The following is a 20,874-nucleotide window of genomic DNA, read 5'->3' on the forward strand; positions in this document are numbered from 1 at the left end:
GCTAGTGTTTTCTGAATACTCAGAGAAATATACATAAACCTATCCTGTAATCCTTTACTCTAGGCTGATCACTCTGTACTTCTAGAACTTCTGTTGATAACTTTACAAATAGTTAAGAGATATCTAATTACTGGATTGTAAAAATGGAACTCACTTTTGGAAGAATATTTTTGAAATTGGAGAATGTTTTGAAAACTTGGATTTTAGTTCTGTTCTGACTCTAATCCCGTGACCTTTGGAGGAATTTAATTTGTAGTAGAATAGTTTATGTTATAGAAGCAGAATCTTCATCTAATGTGCAGGATTCAGTATTTCCCAAACATATTTAATCCTATAATCATGTTTTTTTTTTTTTTTTTTTTTTTTTTTTAAAGATTTATTTTATTTATTTTATTTTCATTACAAAGTCAGATATACTGAGAGGAGGAGAGATAGAGAGGAAGTGGAGCTGCCGGGATTAGAACCAGCGGCCATATGGGATCAAGGCGAGGACCTTAGCCACTAGGCCACGCAGCCGAGCCCAATCCTATAATCATGTGTTGTTATGTATCACGTACGTAGATTCTGGGGCATCATTTCATATCTAATGAATTTATCTTTATTTGATAAATGTGTACTGCTATTTATTTATTATTTAATTTTTTGAAAAGATTTATTAATTTTTATTTGAAAATCAGACTTACAAGTGGCCACAATGGCTGGAGCTAAGCCAATCCAAAGCCAGGAGCCAGAAGCTTCCTCTGGGTCTCCCATGTGGGTGCAAAGTCCCAAAGCCTTGGGCCATCCTCCACTGCTTTCCTAAGTGAAAAGCAGGGAGCTGGAAGGGAAGTAGAGCAGCCAGGATTAGAACCAGTGCCCATGTGAATTTCCAGACAGCAAGATGAGGACTTTAGCCACTAGGCTATGGCACCAGGCCCTATAAATCTGTAATTTAAAAACATATGTGTTTTTGAGAAAAGCAGAGGAAGAAAGTGCTCAATGACACTATAGAGCTCCCACCTACTGTTGATTCACGGCTCAGATACCCACTAAGTGCTGACACTGTACTTAGCTGAAGTTAGAAGCCAGGAATTCCAACTAGGGCTCCCATGTGGGTCACAGAAAGTCAATTACTTCAGCCTTCACTACTGTCTTCCAAGGTCTACATTAACTAGAAGTGACAGGGGCTGGAGCCACATATCAAACTCAGGTATGCCAGTATGGGATGCGAGCTTTTTTTTTTTTTTGAGATTTATATTTTTGGAAAAGCAGATACATACAACGAATGAGAGAACAAGAAAGATGTTGCATTTGCTTGTACACTCTCCAAAGGGCTGCAATAGCTAGAGCTAAGACTGTCTGCAACTAGGAGTCAGGAGTTCTTCCAGGTCTCCCACATGGCTACAGGGTCCCAAGGCTTGGCGCCATCCTTCACTACTCTCCCAGGTGAATTAGCAGGGAGCTACATCAGAAGTGGAGCAGCTGGTTCATGAACCTGCCAGTGCATTCAACTGTCACACCACCCCCAGGTTGCAGGTGTTTAACCAACATCTCAACCAGTAGTTTAAATGCCTTCCCCATAAGTCTGTATTTTAAATAACAGCTTTACTTCTAGAAATTATATTTTTAAACTCACTATAAAATATTCTTAGTTAATATTCTCTTAAACTTTAAGTTGTTAATGGTTTGGATTTTATAAATTTGTGTTTTCCATGAGCAAGAGATTTCTACAGATTTATTTATTGTACTTTAATTGGTAAAACATAAATGAAAATGCTCAAAATAAAGACCATTTAAAGCTGAAAGCAAACACAGAAATTATGTAAAAATTATAAATCGAAAGTATCTATAAAAGTATTTTGCATAAGGATTTCCACATATATTATACCACAATGTGCCATAGAAAATTGTACTGCATTTCCTAAATGTTATTGTAAGCTTTTTTGGGTAGCATTATATTAGTATCCTGTGTTGATCAAAAGCATTCCTATTAGTGAATTGAAAGTGACATTTTAACAGTAAATGCTTGCCCTGTTTTTTAGACATACACAGTTGATTATTTATTCAAACATTTCATTTTGTGTTTCATTGTAATTTTAAAACCTGTTGTAAGAAATGTTGTAATTCTGGGTCCAGCACCATAGGCTAGTGGCTAAAGTCCTTGCCTTGCGTGTGCCAGGGTCCCATGTGGGCACTGGTTAGTATCGCAGCTGCTCCACTTCCCTTCCAGAGCCCTTCCTGTGATCTGGGAAAGCAGTTAAGGATGGCCCAAAACCTTGGGACCCTGCATCCGTGTAAGAGACTCAGCAGAAGCTCCTGACTCCTGGTTTCTGGCTTTGGATTGGCTCAGTTCCAGCTGTTGCAGCCACTTGGGGAGTGACAGCCACTTGGGGAGTGAACCAACAGATGGAAGATCTTTCTCTCTCTCTCCTTTTCTCTGTAGATCTGACTTTCCAATAAAAATAAATAAATGCTAGTTTTAAAAAATGTTGTAATTGAAATGTCTTGTTTGCTAATAAAATTCCCACATGTATTCTACAGCCACCTATGAAAGCAAATTGTGCTGTATTTCTTGAATGATATGGTAAACATTTTTATTGTAACTCCAAGTAGAATAAAACTTTAATAAACTGTATTGTTGTAATTTTTAAATTTATGTTATTGATCCCTCTAAAAGGTTAGAAGGTAAGATAGCTTTAAAGAAGAGATATATAGCAACAAAATTACTGAAATTGTTCAAATACTTATTTTATTTTATAGGAATTGAAACATCCAATGTAAGCATAATTGGTCAACGTATGAACTACGGATTTGGATGTGGTGATTTTGAAGATGATAGGTCACATGACATCTTACCTAGTGCTTTAAAAATTCAAAATAAGGAAAACTCGAGACATTCTAAGCATACAAAAGGTTAGTGAATTTAATGACAATTTTTACAATTATGTCTAAATTGCAAATCTTCCCTAAATGTCCTAAAAAAGGAATCGAGAATTCTGTTTTTAGATTTTTTCATTTTCGTCTCTGCTATTTTGTTGCTTAAATGATTTTGCTAAATAGGAAAGCTCATAGGTTTGTATTGGCTTAAGAGGCCTGCCTGAAGAGCTGGTGCAGAGAAGACTGAAATGAGGAAGTGCTTGCTGACCTCCTCCTGCAGGCCAGGCCCAGGAACAGGTGCACACTCAGTGTGTCTGCACTCACACGCACATGGGCATACACAGTGTTTACAAGACTTTTTGCCTCCAAAATTGAGTAGAGAAAATCATAAGGGTAAGAACTTCCAAGAAGCCAGTCATATTGTAATCGTGGACTAGAGCTGTGGCAACAGATGTGTCATTTTCCTGTGGTAGATCCTGGCAAAGTGTCTTCGCTATCATTAAGCATGTTTGGCATTTTATATATTTTACTTAACTTAGTAGCAAGTAACACTTCAGTGACTGCCCTGTCCATTTCTTAAGAGATTCTATTCTGGCTGTATTACGAGTTTGCCTTAGCGTAAAAGAACATTATGTTGACGGGTATAAATAAAGGGTACTTTTAGAAGTTCATGGAAACTGGAATTAAAAGATATACTTCTTTTAATGCAAGAACTTTCAAATCTTCCCATATTTTATAGTATGCCTTTATTTTCCATGAACATTTTGAAATATACTGGTCTGTTTAAAAGAGCTATTTAGAAGCTCTTTGTCATTAAGACTTGTGGTCTAAAAATAAGGAAGAAGGTGTCATTGTGTGTGTATGTGTGTTTGTGTGTGTATGGCAGCTGTAATCATGAGATCAAGTTTTGTACTTTGTTATTTCTAGTTTTCTTACATCCAAGTATGCACAGACTGATGTAAAACATCTAAATTTTTTCATGGCAGTCACATGGACTGGTGAAAAAGAACTTTGTTGGAACCTTTTTCTTTGTAAATTTCTCAATCTGTAGTATAATTCAGTCTGTTTTACATGGCAACAATAAATGGCCCATTATTTTTATAAAAGTGACAGATTTTTCCATATTTACTTACAAATCTGATTTATTTTTACATATTTAATATGTAAAGAAACTCAAGTACACCAACGCCTTTATTTTTAAACTTATATCCTGATGTTATAATTATTATTTTTTTCCTTTTAAACTTTGCTATAAGGGCCAGAGTTGTAGTGTAGTGGATTAAGCTGTCATGTGCAGTGGTGGCGTCCCATATAATTGCTGTTTCACACTCTGCTGCTCTACTACCAATTTAGCTCCGTGCTAATGCATTTGGGAAAGTGGCAGAACACTGCCAAAATGCATTCACCCACCCACAGGAGAACCTGGATGGAGTTCCTGGCTCCTGGCTTCTGCCTGGCCTACAGCCAGCCATTGTGGACATCTGCGGAAAGAACTGGCAAATGCAATGTCCCTATCTCTCTATCTTTCCCTCTTCCTTTAATTCTGCCTTTCAAATAAATAGAACTTTTTAAAATAACTGCTTTGAAATGATTCCTAAAAACAATCATTTCTTGCTATTGGCATCTTTTTAGTTTTTTCACCCTAATTTATGTTTATTTGAGAGAGAGAAACAGAGAGTATTCCCAGCCATTGTTTCACTCTCCAGTTACCTCAGCAGTTAGTTGGTTCAGGGATGGAATCGAGAGCCAGAATTTTCCTGGTGTCTCCCATATGGGTGACAGGAACCAAATGCTTGAGCCATCAGTGTTATCTCCCAAGGTCTGCATGAGCAGGATGCTGGAACCAGCAACATGAGTAGTCTGATATGGGATGCAGGTAACTTAATTATGAGACCAGATGCTCCTCCCTAGCGGCATCCTTTTTTGGATGCCAGAATCATAGACATATTTGTATATTTGGGGCAGCAGTTAATTCTGCACTCGAAAATTGCATCATATCCAAGTTTCCAAGTTTAAACCAAATACCTGCCAGATCTATCTTAGTACCAACAGCAAACATTCTGAAAACTAAACTTAGCTTCCTTTCTGTACCCTCTCTTCTGTCTTTGTTATCCATTTTATGTGTAGCATAAAAGAGGATGGGAAAACAATTCATCTGCTTTTTATCAAGAAAATAATTTAATGAACTTGATAGTTAGCTGCTTTTCTTTCGTAGATGCTAAATTAGTTTTTGTGTTTGCTTTTCATTTTTCCTATCTTGATAACTTTATGTCAAGGACTATATACTAGGTTCTGAGAAGGAATGATGATCAAAACTAGGCATAGGCCCTTTCTGTCAGGTGTCAAGTTGGAATGAGATTAATTGAATAATTAGAAATTTAGATATAAGCCACCTTATAAAAATACTGGTTTGAGTGAAATTGGCCTGATGTGTTTTTGTTGCTTAAAATTTCAGTCATAATTATTTGCTGCTATGTGTCTCCTAGCCTTAACCTGGGTGTGTGTAAACTTCACTTTTCTCCAGTGCCTACTCCATATTTGGCATTGTAGATACATATATATATATCAGCGATTCAAAGATCTTCCTCTATCTCTCTTCCTCTGTGTATCTGACTTTTCTTTCTTCTTTTTTTTTTTTAAAGATTTACTTATTTTTATTGCAAAGTCAGATATACAGAGAGGAGGAGAGACAGAGAGGAAGATGTTCCGTCCCGTGATTCACTCCCCAAGCGTCCGCAACAACCGGTGCTGTGCCAATCCGAAGCCAGGAGCCAGGAATTTCCTCCATGTCTCCCACATGGGTGCAGGAACCCAAAGCGTCAGGCCATCCTCGACTGCTTTCCCAGGCCACAAGCAGGGAGCTGGATGGGAAGTAGAGCTGCTGGGATTAGAACCGGTGCCCATATGGAATCCCGGCACGTTCAAGGTGGGGACTTTAGTCACTAGGCCACTGTGCTGGTCCCATATCTGACTTTTCAATAAAAATAAATAAGTCTTTAAAAATATTATAGATTCTTTGTATGAAGTGATTTCTAGTTGTAAAAGACCATCTTGCAGTATCTTAGACTACTACATATGTAAGTGTTTTAATGTGCTTATTTATTTTCTTTTTATACTATTTACAGGGCCTTCAAATTTGCAGCAGATTTCTAATTTTGATTTCACATCCATAAATACCTTGTCGGAAGACTCAGTAGTCATTGTTGGAAAAGGTATTTCAAAGTTGTTTAGCTTTTTATTTGCATTTATTCTTCACATGTAAACAGAAAAATCAGTGAAGAGGGAAAGACATGGTGCAAGTATTCAACAAATCTGTTTTTTTTTTTTTAAAGAAGTATAGAATGGGAAGAAATAGAATTAAATACTCATTGTCATCCTCTTACAAGGTTAAATTAATGTCAGTAATTTGAAAAGATAAAACAGCTAAAACTTAGATAATGTTTTTAAAAGTGGAGACAGATGCAAACCCAGGCACTCTGATGTGATGTGGGGTCATCTCTAGGAGCATGTTAACATCTCATCAGATACCTACCACAGATATTCTAAGGCAATTTTGGGATTGCCAGGATAGTTTTTGCATTGTTTAAATTCTAACAGTAGATCTTGTTCATAATGACAGTATAATCAACATATAGGAATACAGTATATTGTTTCCCCTCACAAAGCTTAGACAAATCAAAATTAATCCCTATGAAGTATTTCGGGACATGAGGTAACCTTTACTAGTTTCATTTTTAATTAAAAAAACAGAATATGATATATATATATGTATAAATAATGAAGATATACATCTTAGTTTTGTGTAATGAAACAGAATACAGTCCTTGAAACTCTTTCATGATTTAATTGCTTGATAGTCTCATTAGGTTTTTTAAGAACCCCTTTGCCCCAACCAGAGGCCAGCATAGTATTGCAGTGGGTTAAGCCATTGCTCCCAACACCATTATTTCATATTGGAGTACTGCTTGAAGTCCTGCCTATTCTACTTATGATCCAGCTCCCTGTTAATGTGCCTAGAAAGGCAGCAGTAGATGACTCAGGTAGTTAGGGCCCCGCCGCCAATGTGGGATACCAGGGTGAAGTTCCTGCTTGCAGGTGTCTACCTGGCCCAGACATAGCTGTTAATACCATCTGGGGAGTGAACCAGTGGTTGAAAGATCTTGCTGTCTGCTCTCAGCCTCTCTGTGTTACTCTTCCTTTTCAATCAGTCAGCCGGCAGGGGGAATATGGAGGGGGGTTCCCTTGCTAGACAGCTACTTCCACTGGATAGCGTGAGTTGGGGTGGGGACAGACCAGACTAAGCAGGGCTACAACACCTTAGACCTCATGTGGACTAGATCAGGAAAAAGTCAGGCAGGGCTGATCGTTCTTAGTGGTGCAAACAAAATTAAAGTGGGTGAGGGTTGTTTGGGCTTAGTTGCAGCATCAGCTGGCACAAGCTGGCGCTGGGGGCTAGTTCTGTCAAGTCAAACCACAGAACCACCTGGAGAGTGTATAATCCGGGAGTGAGAGTGACCTGGGAGAGAAATAGTGGGATCCTCCCTCTTGGGTTACAACCCCCACTGGAGGGCACAAAAACTAGGACAGGGGCTGGGGTGGCTAGACAGAGAGGCACCCAACAACATCCGTGAGGGCTGGATAGTTGAGCTCGTTAGATGGAACTAGGCTTTAGTACCCATTGACATGTACGAGAGCCGAATGGGATGTGGGACAGACTGGACTTGTCTGCTACCCATACTTGCAAACCAGGGTAGCGGGCAGGCCTGGTGGGTGTTATTGTGGGTCACTCTGACTAGGCTTATGTGAGGGCTTTGTATGTGCTGGGCAGAACCACGCTGGACTGCAACACCCATTGGTTCCAGTGGAAGTCAGGGCTGAAAACAGAACCAAGTCAGCAATTGCAACCACCAGCTGATCGGGGCAACGGACTGTCAGGCTTTGTGCTTGCTAGTACATACAAGAATCTGGTCTGGGAACACCTCAAAGTTTCTTTGGGGATCTCCCTAATTGAACTGATGGACTCAGAACCCTAACCATGAAAAGACGGAAGACAGAACAAGTCAGTCAACCACCTCAGCTATATGTTGGTAGTGAAAAACTGGGCAAACGGAGACTCCAAGATGGACTGTGTCAATCAGTGGATTCTTCAAAGACCTCATCGTGCTTGGAATGACAAGATTAGCAGCAACTCATAACTGTTGAACTATCAAAACCACTTGAGCAAGAATCTCGGAGCATGCCCCATATCTGGGACCTGGGGGGTTGGGAGACTGAGTGGGGCTTCTCTCTCAATGTCCCCCTTTACCTCAGATACATGAAGGAAACAATGTGGAAATAATAGTCTTACCCACTTTCCTGTAGCCCTTGAACCTTTTTACCCCAATTAACTATGTAAAGATTGTCAAAAATATAATAAAAAAGTAGAAAAAGTTAAGAAAAATTTTTAAAAGATTGTACTTAAAATGACCCAAGCCTCATTTTGCAACTTATATCTTATTTGCATTGTGCATAACCAGTCATTTATTCACTTCACATTGCTTCTTTATAGTTGTTCATCTCTACATAAAAATATTCAAAGCTCGCAGTACTTCCACATCTCCCTTTCTCCTTGCATGTCAAAATCCATTTTTTTTAAATCCTAGCTCAAATTCTTGGGCCTTTAAATCATCTTAAAATTTACTGAGCATTAAACACTTAGCAATATAGAATTCTCACTTGCTGGTATCAAAAATTGTCCCTGTCACCTTTTAGGGAACTTGCTTTTATCTTTTATAACTAGTTAATATATCTGTCTTTCTCACTATACATTTGCTTCTTGAAGGCAGACTGAAACGGTTTTGTCTGAAACTGTTATGCAGAATACTATCACGTCAATACTTAATAGTTACTTGGTGATTGCTTTCAGGTGTATTTGGAAGTCCAAATTCAGTACCAGCTACCTGCAGCCAGTCAGTGATATCTTCTGTGGAAAATGGAGATGCGTTTTCAGTTAAGCAGAGTATTGACCCACCATCAGGAGTTTATGGAAAAGCAGTGCAGCAGAGTGTTCCATCGTATCTTGATGTTGAAAATGAAAAGGATGTAAGATTTTTTGTTAACTGTTAAGATAAATTTAAGCCTACAATGTGTCATTGGTTTGGATCTGTGAACTATGGAGTGGTAAAAGTATTTGGATTAAATTTTTTTTTAAATTTTTAGGCTGGTGCCATGGCATAGTTGGCTAAGCTTCTGCCTGCAGTACTGACATCCCATACAGGCTCTGATTTGAGCTCCGATTATTACACTTCCAATTCAGCCACCTGCTCATGGCTTAAGAAAGAAGCAAAGTATGTCAGGTCCTTGGGCCACCACACCCGTGTAGAAGAAGCTCCTGGCTCCAGATTGGCTCAACTGGTGTTTTAGCTATCTGGGGAGTGAACCAATGGATTGAGGTTCTGTTTCTATCTCCCTCTGTATCTTTCTCTCTCCCCTCCTTCTTTTCTTCTTCTGTCTGTCTTTCTGTCTCTCCTCTGTAAAATCTACCTTTCAAATAAATTTTTTTTTTAAATCTTCAAAAACATTTTAAAATTCTTGATGTAGTTGAAAGTTCTGATGTTTAATTACTTAATCTTTTGTCACTCTTTTCCATTAAGTAAATATTTTCATTTAGATGAGTAATTACTATGTTTGATAATGCAAATGTATGAATATGTATGTATAAATTGAGTAATTTGCTATAGTAAACATAAATAGTTGCAGTCTAAATTGAGTATTAACCGAATGTAATTCTGCAGTTTTTGGGATCTGTAAAACAATCTTAGATCTAATATTAAAATTAAGTTTATTTATTTAAGAGGCAGAGAAACAGAGTGTAGCCGTCTGCAGGTGCACTACCCAGATGCTCGTCATAGCCACTGTTATGTCAGGCCAAAGCCAGGAGCCAGGAACTCAGTCAGCATCTTGTCCCTGGCAGCAAAGACTTTGGCCTGCTGCCTCCCAAGATCTGTACTGGCAGAAGGCTGGAATAGGAGTCAGACAGGTATTTAATTTAGTCAGTACCATGTGGGAGGAAGGTTTCATAACCATTAAACTAAAACCCTGCTTCTGAGATGAAAATATTGTGAATGTCTAATACTCTGAATCCATTCAGATCTTTCAACTTTCTCATGCAGACTAAAGTATCTATTTCAAAATCTACTTATGATAAGATGAGACAAAAGAGAAAAGAAGAAAAAGAACTTTTCAGCATTAAAGATTGTGAAAAGAAGGAGCAGAATTCCTGGGAGCGAATAAAACATACAGGAACAGAGAAAATACCATGTGAAAGTAAGTAGATTTTAACTTTTGGGGGATGTGTGTATGTCTCCTTTTTTAATTAATATTCTAAAGCTGATGTACTAAGATTTAACTAGGACCGGCATATGAGTAAGAGTGCAGTATGTTGTCCTATATGGAAATTTGCAAGACCGAAATGCTTCTATTAAAGTAAATATTTTTTTCATGAAAAAAAAAAAAAAGAGTACTGACCTACTCCAGCCTGTACTGTTGCATTTGGGAAATGAACGTTTTAATAAATAAATTTTAACAATAGATAGAATAGTCTCCTATGGAAATAAGAATAGATTTTTACTATTTCCAAAAGCCTGTTCTATTAAATTTATTTTCTTTTCTAACACTTTTATGCTGCATGGCTTGGATACTGCAGTGTTTTGACTGCCTGAACATTCAAGGCAATGATTTTGTTTCCCTACATCCAACACAGAACCTCAATTAATACAAATGCTTACTCAGTGTATTAATACTACATAGGATCTTGGAATTTGTAGTATACCATTAAACATATTCCCAAAGGAAAATTTAGACATGTATCCACGTTTTTTACAAAATGATAAAACTCCACATTCCTGCTTTATAGTTGTTATAGCTTCTTTTACATTTAGTTCTTTAAAAAGCTAGAACTTTATTATACTCATGGCTAGAAAGCCACACTATATAATGTATAATTTATTAAAATTTAATAGAAAGCCAGATTTTCAATGACTTTGTTTTCTGAATATCATAATTTTCCTGAAAACTAATAGTACAAATAATACTACTTTTTTTTGGTAATATTTCTGCATTTGTTTGGAAGAAAGAGTTACAGAAAGAGGGAGATCCTTTGTGTGCTGACTCACTCACCAAATGGCCACAACTGCCAGGGTGGGCCCAGCAGAAACCCGGAGCCAGGAGCTCCTCCAGGGGCTTGGATGTGAGTGCAGAAAACCAAGGTGTTGGGCCATCTTCTGCTCCTTTCCCAGATGCATTAACAGGGAGATGGATTGGAAGTGTGTCAGTCAAGACTTGATGCTGATGCTATAGGCAGTGGGCTAGCCTACTACACCACAGCTCCAGCTTATACTACTTTGTATAGGAAATATTGTAACATGCGTGGCCAGAACGCTGTTTTTATCTTTTTTGTCAAGATTCTCTTATGCTTCATGTAATGTGATTGTTCTAGGCGACGCCACTCCTGGAGCCATGCCACAGTATAAAGAACGGATACCTTCTGTCACTCACAGTCCAGAAATAGTGGACTCATCAGAACTACGGCCATTTTCCAAACCTGAAATAGCATTGACAGAAGCCCTGAGGCTTTTAGCTGATGACGATTGGTAAGTTTATTGTCTTTATCTGAGTTCCAGAAGTTTTCGATAGTTCTTTCATTTATGGTCTTGAAACACATTTCCTACTAAAAGTCTTATAGGTTGTTTTAGTTCTTAAGCATGTATTTATCTTTCTATCTATGTATTTCATCCTATTAATATAGCTGAATTTTGGCACTAATAAAAACTGTATGGCCAGTTATTTTATAAGTTATATACCATAAGAACATAGATTAGCTTTATTAAGGGTTATGCAAATCCTTTGGTATTGATACATAAATCTCAACATTTCTCAAAGTATTTATCTATGAAATATGAGAGAATTTCAAAAAGTTGGTGGAAGACAAGTGTTTGATGGAGTGATGAAGATCTTACCTATCTTGCAGAGTTTTCACAGTGTTTTTTTTTAGTAATCTGATGGTATGAGATCATAGATTTAGATCCTTGATCCATTTAGACTTGATTTTTGCACAACGTACAAGATATAGGTCTTGTTTCATATTTTTGAAAACATAGATCCAATTTTCCCAGCACCATGAATTGAAGAGACCATCCTTTCTCTCTGATTGATTTCAATGTGCTTATCAAATATTAGTTGGCTGTTGCATTTTTCAATTTAAAGATTTATTTATTTTTGTTGGAAAGTCAGATATACAGAGAGGAGGAGAGACAGAGACTAAGATCTTCTGTCCAGTGATTCACTCCCTGAGTGGCCGCAATGGCAGGAGCTCAGCCAATACAAAACCAGGACCAAGGAGCCTCTTCTGGGTCTCCCACACAGTTGCAGGGTCCCAAGGCTCTGGGCCATCCTCGATTGCTTTCCCAGACCACAAGCAGGGAGCTGGATGGGAACAGGGTACCGGGATTAGAACTGGTGACCATGTGGGATCCCAGTGCGTGCAACGCAAGGACTTCAGCCGCTAAGCTACTGCGCCGGTTCTGGCCATTGCATTTTTGAGTGCATTAATTTAATCTGCAAAATAACAACATTAGAAGTAGCTATGTTTGATACTAAATATGGAGAATAGGCTAATGTTTTAGTATTTATCTGACACTTCTAATCTAGATTTGCTGTTTTTTTTTTTTTTTAAGTTCAGGTTCAGAATCTGAGTTTCGTTTTTTTCTTCTTCATTATTCTATTATTTTTAATCTTAAATGCTAGATGCCTTTATAATGTTTTTGTGAACAACTGATTCCCATCCGTATTTATGACCTGTCTACATTAGGACTTTAGGCTTCTACCAAAGGAGCTTAATCTCTTAAGCTACTACGTATCTCTTCCTGTTTTAAATACCACAGAACTTTGGAAGAGTCTATTGAATTTGACATTTCATTGTAAGGTATGCTTCTCTTTTAAGTCTGACTCCATTTCTACAGCTAAGACACTTTCTAGAAGTAGCAGGAGTTATGTGTTGAAGTTGGCCGGTAAATTCTACAAGTAACTTTCTGGACTAACCAGGATATTTCTGATCGAGCAGTATAAATATTTCTCTTTCTTCAGACCTCAGTCATGCCTCTCACATCCCAAATTACTTTTAGCAAAAACAAATGAAATACTGTAAGCTTATCTCTCACTTCATTTCTCAAGAATAGCTAATCTTTTACTCTGCATGCAAATATGTTGATGAAAGGTTATCAAGTGATAATACAATTTTTTCTTTTGGTTTACAGTATGTTATGAGGCCAGTATTTTTTTTTTTTTAATTTTTATTTTTCATGATACAGTTGCTTAGGTTCAGGTATTTCCTCTTCTATCCTCCCTGCCCTTCCCCTTCCGGTGTTTTCCCTATATTATAACAATACTGTAGTCCTTCAACAACAGTCTCAAGTCCATAATTCTTCTAGTCAAGTGTATCTTGACTTTTAGGTATGGGCAGCGTCTTATTCTCAAGATATATTTAACAGTTTCACTGGGAGCCCATCTTTTATTCAGAAGTAGAGATGCATACTGCAGTGCATCTTCATTTCATGGTATCTTTGGCTAGTATGTACTTAATTTAAATAAGAAATGGGTGAACATTTGGCACAGCACTGAAGATTCTACTTAGTACACCTGCATCTGGCATCAGAGTACCTGGCTGGAGTCTTGGCTGCTGCACTTGCAATTTTCTGGTAAATGCACACCCTGTGGAAACAACGGATGATGGCTCAAGTCCTTGTGTCACTGATATTCGCATGGGATATGTGGCTGGATTTCCAGGCTTCTGGTGTTGGCCTGAATTAGCCGCTCGTGGGAGTTTGTGGGGAGAACAAGCAGATAAATTGTCCTCTACCCTATTCTGCCCGCCTGTCCGCCCTCCTTGCCTCCCTCCCTTCCATCCGTCCTTCCGCTCTTTCTTTCCCTTTTCTTTCTCTGTTTCTCTTTCTGCCTTTCAAGCAAAGTGAAAATATAAAAGGAAAAACAATTTAAATGGAAAAGGAAACTGTAAGTTTTGTAAAACTGTTCATGGTATTATCTATAACCTGTACGCAGCGTTCCTGATGTCACTCCTAGCTGTGTTAAAATAGATTGGAGGGAGTTAAAGGCTCATTATTCCTGTCCTCAAGGCTATATTTAGAACCATGGCTAATATCCTCTCTGGAGTTTGTAATCTGTAGTCTCCTAATTTGTTTCCTAAATACTTTTCATTATCTTCTCTAGTGTCTGCCACAGCAACAAATTATCAAAGCCCCACTCCTTTTCTTCATAATATTCATTCTTGTGTGCTGTAGCTTTACCGCCTAGAGTAGCTTCATTTGTATTCCTTCTTTATTGGATCTCCTTATAAAGCTCTCTAGTTCACATTGCCAGTTATTTATTGCTCTTTCTGAATGCAGTTACCAAATCTCCTTGTCATTCTCAATTTACAGCATTCCTACTCTGGCTTTTCCTTGCCTTTAGCCCTGCTGTCATCCTCTTCGAAATCACAACCTCCTAGTCATATGATCAGAATAGCTTTGTGGGAGAACAGAGTATTGGGAGTGACATAATAATAGTAAAATAGTTTCTCAAAAATTACTTTTTTGGTATTTCTTCACAACTCAGCAACCAAAAAAATGAGTTCAGAGTTTTGTTTCTGTTTTAATTATGTGTTTATTTATTTCAAAAGGAGAGTTAGGGAATTAGAGATTTTCTTCCATCTGCTGATTTACTTCCCAGTGGTTGCAAAGGCCTGGGCTGGGTCAAACTAAAACCAGAAGCCAGGAGCTTCATCTGGGTCACCTAAATGGGTGATAGGGACCCAAACACTTGAGCTTTTCCAGGTGCATTCGTAGTGAGCTAGATATGAAGCCTAGTAGCCAGAACACAAACCATTGCCCATATGGGATGCCAAATGCCACAGATGGAGAATTAGCCTATTAGCCTGTTAAGCTACTACACTGACCCCTGTATTATTTTTTTTATCATTTTTTTTTCAAGAAACTGAACATTTTTTATATCAACAAACTAAAAAGCTCTGCATAATATCCTCGTGATCATAGTAATTGGCTACAGCTGAAATAAACTCACATTCATTTTTTAATGGCTATAGCTACCTCTGCAGAATTCAGAATGGTGGGGATGACTGCTTTCATGATTAGGAACTTGTTTAAATTATCTTTTATTTTTATTTTTATTTTTATTGGAAAGGCAGATATACAGAGAGGAGAGACAGAGAGGAAGATCTTCCGTCTGATGATTCACTCCCCAAGCGGCCCCAACGGCTGTTAAAGGGGCATGGCATGATGGCTCAACTGGCTAAATTCTCCCCTTACAAGTGTTGGGATCCCATATGGGTGTCAGTGTGTGTCCTAGCTGCTCTACCTCCCATCCAGCTCCCTGCTTGTGGCCTTGGAAAGCAGTGGGGGATGGCCTAAAGCTTTGGGAACCTGTACCAATGTGGGAGACCTGAAAGAAGCTCCTGGCTCCTGGCTTCAAATGGACTCAGCTCTGGCCATTGCAACCATTTGGGGCGTGAACCAACAGATGGAAGATGTTTATGTCTCTCCATAAATCTGCTTTTGCAGTAATAAAAAAAAAAAAAACTTTTATTAAAAAAAATTTTCATGGGGCTGACATGATTTTGTAAGTAAAGCTGCAGACTGACAATGGTGTCTGCTAGGGGCACCAGTTCAAGTCCTCGCTACTCCACTTCCAATCTTTTTCCCTGCTAATGTACCTGGGAAAGTAGCAGAGGATGGCCTACATGCTTAGGTCCCTGCACTCATGTGGGAGACCTGAAAGAAGCTCCTATTTTTGGCCTGGCCTATCCCTAGCTATTTGGTTAGTGAACAAGCAGATGGAAGATTTTTTTCCCTATCTCTGTCTCTCCTTCACACTGTGCATTCTGCCTTTCGGATAAATATTTTAGACACTATATACACATTATTTTTCTAAAGCTCAGCATTTTGTGTTTATGTAGCCATTTTTTAAAATTCATTTGAGCAACAGTAAAACAGCACTCTCCTCTGATTCATATCTCAGATATTTGCAGTGTCTGGGACTGTACTGGACACAAGCTGGGACACAGGAACTCAATCCAGGCTTCCCATGTGGTTGGCAGTAACCCAAAGATTGAAGCCATCTCTGCTGCCTTTCAGAGATGGAGCAATGAACCCAGACACTCCATTGTATGATGCAGGTGTCCCAAGCAGTGATTTAACCACTAAGCCAAATGCCTACCCCCTGCAGTTCCTTTTAATGCCATTTTCCATGGACATTTTGATGCTGCTTCTTAATAAGTCACAGTGAAAATCTTTTTTGCTGCTTACCTGTATAAGAGATTACCTGATCAGTAAAAGTAAAGCTCTACTCATGGTAATTACTTTTTGATTAACTTAAGTCAACTGATTAGACAGATAATGTGGAATCAACTTATAAAGTCCTTCACTAATTGCACTTACCTCGTTCTGTTCCCTTATCCTGCACCATGAGGTTATTAGTAGTACAACCAAACTGGCAGGATGGGTGTTCTGCCATTTTTCTAGATCTTTCACCTGCACATCAGTTCTGGGGCTTATCACTCCACACTTGTTTAAGCAGCCTGTAAGATTCGCAACAGTTTTCCCAGTTCTGTGGTCACCAGTGATTACAAATTCACCAATGTAGTTGTGCTTCTTCATCGCAGTTAGAAAGCTAACCACAACTTTGGAGATGCTTTTGGAGCTCAGCCTGATAAAACTTGGCTTTTGCCTCTTCTTTCAGCATTGTTGATGCTCTAAAGAGCATTGTCTACGATGTCCATGGCACCATTGTGGTGGCATGGAAAAATGGTGGAGAGTGAGTCTCTACATTCTATTTCCTTACTGTGTAGTGAGCTGTTTCTGCAGCCAACTACAACTATAGTAGACTTTTTGGTTTCTGTTTAGTTACTAAATTTTTACTACTCTTGCTAAGTTGATTTTTTAAATCTTTTTTCCATACCTGTTGGGGGAATTAAATGCTTTAAAAAAATGACCACCAGGGCCTGGTGCAGTAGCTTAGTGGCTAAAGTCCTTACATTGCATGCATCAGGATCCCATATATGCACTGGTTCTAATTCTGGCAGCCCCACTTCCCGTCCAGCTACCTGCTCGTGGCCTGGGAATCAGTAGATAATGCCCCAAGGCCTTGGGACCCTGCACCTGCATGGGAGACCCTTAAGAAGTCCCTTGCTCCTGGTTTTGGATTGGCTCAGTTCCAGCTGTCACAGCCATTTGGGGAGTGAATCATCAGCCAGAAGATCTTGCTCTCTGTCTCTCCTCCTCTCTGTATATCTGACTTTCCAATAATAATAAATAAGTCTTTAAAAAAAATAACCACAAGCAGTAATAGTAGCTGAGGACTCTACTCAGCTTTTTACATATCTGAATCCAGCCTTCTTCCTGTCAGCACATGCCCGTTCTTCATCTGGTTCATTATGTCAGGTAGTGAAAAAGAAAAACAAGTTACAGAAAAAGCTGAGTGATGTTCGACTCTTGCGTCATGCACTCACCGGCTAGGTCACACTACATGGGTACTTTGTCTTCCCTCTGCTTGTTCCGTGTGCCTTCTGCTTTGTCACTCTTTCGTCTCCTCAGCTCTCTCTAGAAAGAATATGGCACTGATAGGAGAAATGCTCTTTTGCTTAGACAGAATAAATATAATTTGATCATCACTAATGATTTGAGGCTTAAAAGATCTCTGCACATATTTTATTTGAAATTCCTAATTAAAAGGAAAAATAGGTCTCCTTGTTGGCATATTCCATACACAAAAAAGAATCTATGAAATCCTGCTGTGGTTGTTGCCATTTAATTGGTTTTGTCATTTCTTTTTCCTTTAGGGAGAAGAAAATTGAGGGACTGAATTCTGTTAGATGCTTAGCGGCTTTTCATTCCGAAATATTGAGCACAAAGTTGCATGAAACAAATTTTGCAGTTGTTCAGGAGGTAAACTTTTTGTTAAGGATTGCTTGAATAAAATAAGTGTACAATATTTATTTGACATTTAGAATGTTTATTGCTAACTCTGTGGTATATGATATGAGCTGGCTCATATATAGCTTATGTAACATGTGCCTTAATGTGTGATATTTTAAAAAAGTTATTAGGTGCTGATATTTAGATCATAGAACATTAAAAATGTTACTTTAATAGTAAAAGTAATTCCTAAGAAATTTATTACTGGTTTTCTTGCTGGATACCAGCAAAATGATATACTTCGAAATATTTTTTTAGGTCAAAAACTTACGCTCTGGAGTTTCTCGTGCTGCTGTAGTCTGTTTAAGTGATCTTTTCACTTACCTCAAAAAGAGCATGGATCAAGAACTGGATACTACAGTAAAAGTGTTGTTGCATAAGGCTGGAGAATCAAACACATTTATAAGAGAGGATGTTGATAAAGCTTTGAGAGCTATGGTTAATAATGTAACTCCTGCACGTGCAGTCATTTCTCTTATCAATGGAGGACAGAGGTAATTTTCCAAGTCATCTTAAAATGTCCTTAAGCTAAAAATAGAGTTATTTACAATCCAAAATATAGGGGAAAAAAACCAATGTTATTATTATTTCAGTCAAAAACCATTTACTAAATGATTCCTATGTGATAAACATCATATCACATTCTAAGCATAATGAGACTGTTAATATTTTTAATAATGTTACCTACATTGCTAGATCAGTCACTAAATGTTAGTGATTAAGCTTTCTTTTTAAATATTTTTTCTTATTATTATTCATTCCAAAGGCAGAATTAGAGAGAAGGAGGGACAGAGGGAGTGAAATAGAGCTTCCTTTCACTGGTTCACTCCCCTGATGGCCTCTGTGGTCAGTACCACATCAGACTGAAGGCAGGAGCCAGGAGCCTCTTCCAGGTCTCCACATGGGTGCGGGGGGCCAAAGGACATGAACCATCCTTTGCTGCTTTTCCGAGGCATATTCACAGGGATCTGGATCAAAAGTACAGCAGCTGAGAACTTAACTGGCACGTGTATAGTATACCAATGTCAGAGGCAGTGGGTCTACCTGCTAAACCACACTGCTGGCTCCATTTATTGTTCAAATTTATTTATTTATTTTGAAAGTTACAGAAAGAAAGAAAGAGACAGAGACAGAGAGCAGTCTTCACTCCCCAGATAGTTGCAGTGGCTTGGAGTGGCCAGGCCAAAGCCAGGAGCCAGAAGTTTCTTCTGGGTATCCCATGTGAATGGCAGGGGCCCAGAAACTTTGGAACATCTGCTGCTGCTACTTCTGTGCCTTTGGTGGTGAGCTGGACCAAAATGGAATAGCCAAGATGTGAACCTGCAGCCAAATGTTTTCATATTCTTTAAGGGATAAAAAACACAAATTATTTGTGATTTTCACACCCCTTTCAACATTACTCTGGAGCCATTTAATCATTTGACTTTAAGACAAGCCTTTGGAAAGTAGTACTTACATCAACTTTAATTGATCTTATTTCCTTAGTCACTTACACATTGCAGTAAGAAGATGTACAGCCCAGCACTTATCAGATGTAGTAGAAATTATGGAACCAGAACGAATTTTATCTGGAACAAAAGATATGGCTGACCGTATATTACCAGCTGCTGCTAAGTTTGCTCAAGACAGCTCCCAAGAAACCAGGTAAATATCTAGAAAAACATTTTCAGATCTGTTCACTTAAGAGCGTAAAATAGGAAATAAAATTTAAAGAAAAATAAACATTTTGTTTTTTCTAAATGGAAAGGTGGGATTCCCCAGGGATTGGTGCTGAGGGATGGTGTTGTTTAATCAATTTGTAAATGATCTTGAGGGAGTGCACAGTGAATTCTCCAAATTTACAGATGACACAACACACTTCTGGGTAGTGAGATGCCAAGTCACAGGGGATGAACCTCATGAAAGCGGCACAGCACTGTGTGAGTGGGCAGAAAGGTGCAGAAGAACTTCATTGTGGGCAAATGCAAGGTAATGCATTTAGGGCAAAATGATTTATTTTCAAAAAAATTAGGTAAAATCAAGGCAACAGTAACACGTGGAAAATACAGCAGTGATGTATACTATTCCCCAAAGCATGAGGTATCTGCACTTAGAAAACTATGAATTTCTAACGGTTGTACTTAAAGAGCTATTTTTGTGAAGCTTTAAGATTGAAGAAAGGTGTGGATGGTACAAATTTAGTGATGACAAATTTTGAGTGTATCACAAACCTGGTCCCCATCCCTGTTTGCTGTTGGTCAAGTTACTTAATCTCAGCTGCCAGCACTGTGGCCTGGCACATAAAGCTGCCATCTGTAGCACCAGCATCCCCTATGGGCACCAGTGTGAGTCCTGGCTGGTACACTTCAAACTCAACTTTCTGTTTATATGCCTAAGAAATCAGTGAAACATGACCCAAGTACTTGGGACTGCACTTGCACTCAAGGAACCTGGTAGAACCTCATGTCGCCTGGCTTTGGATCAGGTCAGCTCCTATTGCAGCCATTTGGAGAGTGCACAAATGGACAGAGGATCTCTCTCTCTCTCTCTCCCTCCCTCCCTCCCTCCCTCTCTCTCTCATTATCTTTCTCACTCACTTGGTAACTGCACTTCAAATAAATAAATACATCTTAATCTTGAAACAAGTTACTTAATCCCTGTTAGTTTGTTTCCTTCTCTATGTAATTCAGAAACTTCTACTAGATGAGAATTATGTGGCATATAAAATCTAAAGTTTGGGGACTGGTTTTGGGCCATAGCCAGTGAAGCCACTGCCTGCCATGGTGGCATCCTATATAAGTGTTGACTTGTGTCCCTGCTGCTGTACTGCAGATCCACTTCCTGGCTGTCGGCCTAAGCAAAGCAGCAAAAGATGACCCAAATACCTCTGGCCCTGTCATCTACCTGGGAGACTGGGATGAAAGCCCTGGCCTTTGCAGCCATCTGAGAAGTGAACCAGTGGATGGAAGATCAGTCTTTCTTCTCCCTCCCTCTCTCTCTGCAACTCTGCCTTTCAAAT

The 20,874-nt window shown here is 38.7% G+C and overlaps 1 protein-coding gene across 1 annotated transcript in view; it reads left to right on the forward strand.

Annotated features, from left to right (window-relative positions):
* TOGARAM1 (TOG array regulator of axonemal microtubules 1) overlaps positions 1-20,874 on the forward strand; it is a 53,584-nt gene that overhangs the window by 20,150 nt on the left and 12,560 nt on the right. The window contains exons 8-14 of the mRNA XM_058666379.1: positions 5,982-6,068; positions 8,762-8,937; positions 10,008-10,161; positions 11,333-11,486; positions 17,741-17,846; positions 18,135-18,370; positions 19,362-19,520. Of these exons, the coding sequence (XP_058522362.1) occupies positions 5,982-6,068; positions 8,762-8,937; positions 10,008-10,161; positions 11,333-11,486; positions 17,741-17,846; positions 18,135-18,370; positions 19,362-19,520 (1,072 nt within the window). The remainder of the gene's footprint in view (positions 1-5,981; positions 6,069-8,761; positions 8,938-10,007; positions 10,162-11,332; positions 11,487-17,740; positions 17,847-18,134; positions 18,371-19,361; positions 19,521-20,874) is intronic.

This window comes from Ochotona princeps, chromosome 6 (genome assembly GCF_030435755.1).
Source record: "Ochotona princeps isolate mOchPri1 chromosome 6, mOchPri1.hap1, whole genome shotgun sequence".
NCBI lineage: Eukaryota > Metazoa > Chordata > Mammalia > Lagomorpha > Ochotonidae > Ochotona > Ochotona princeps.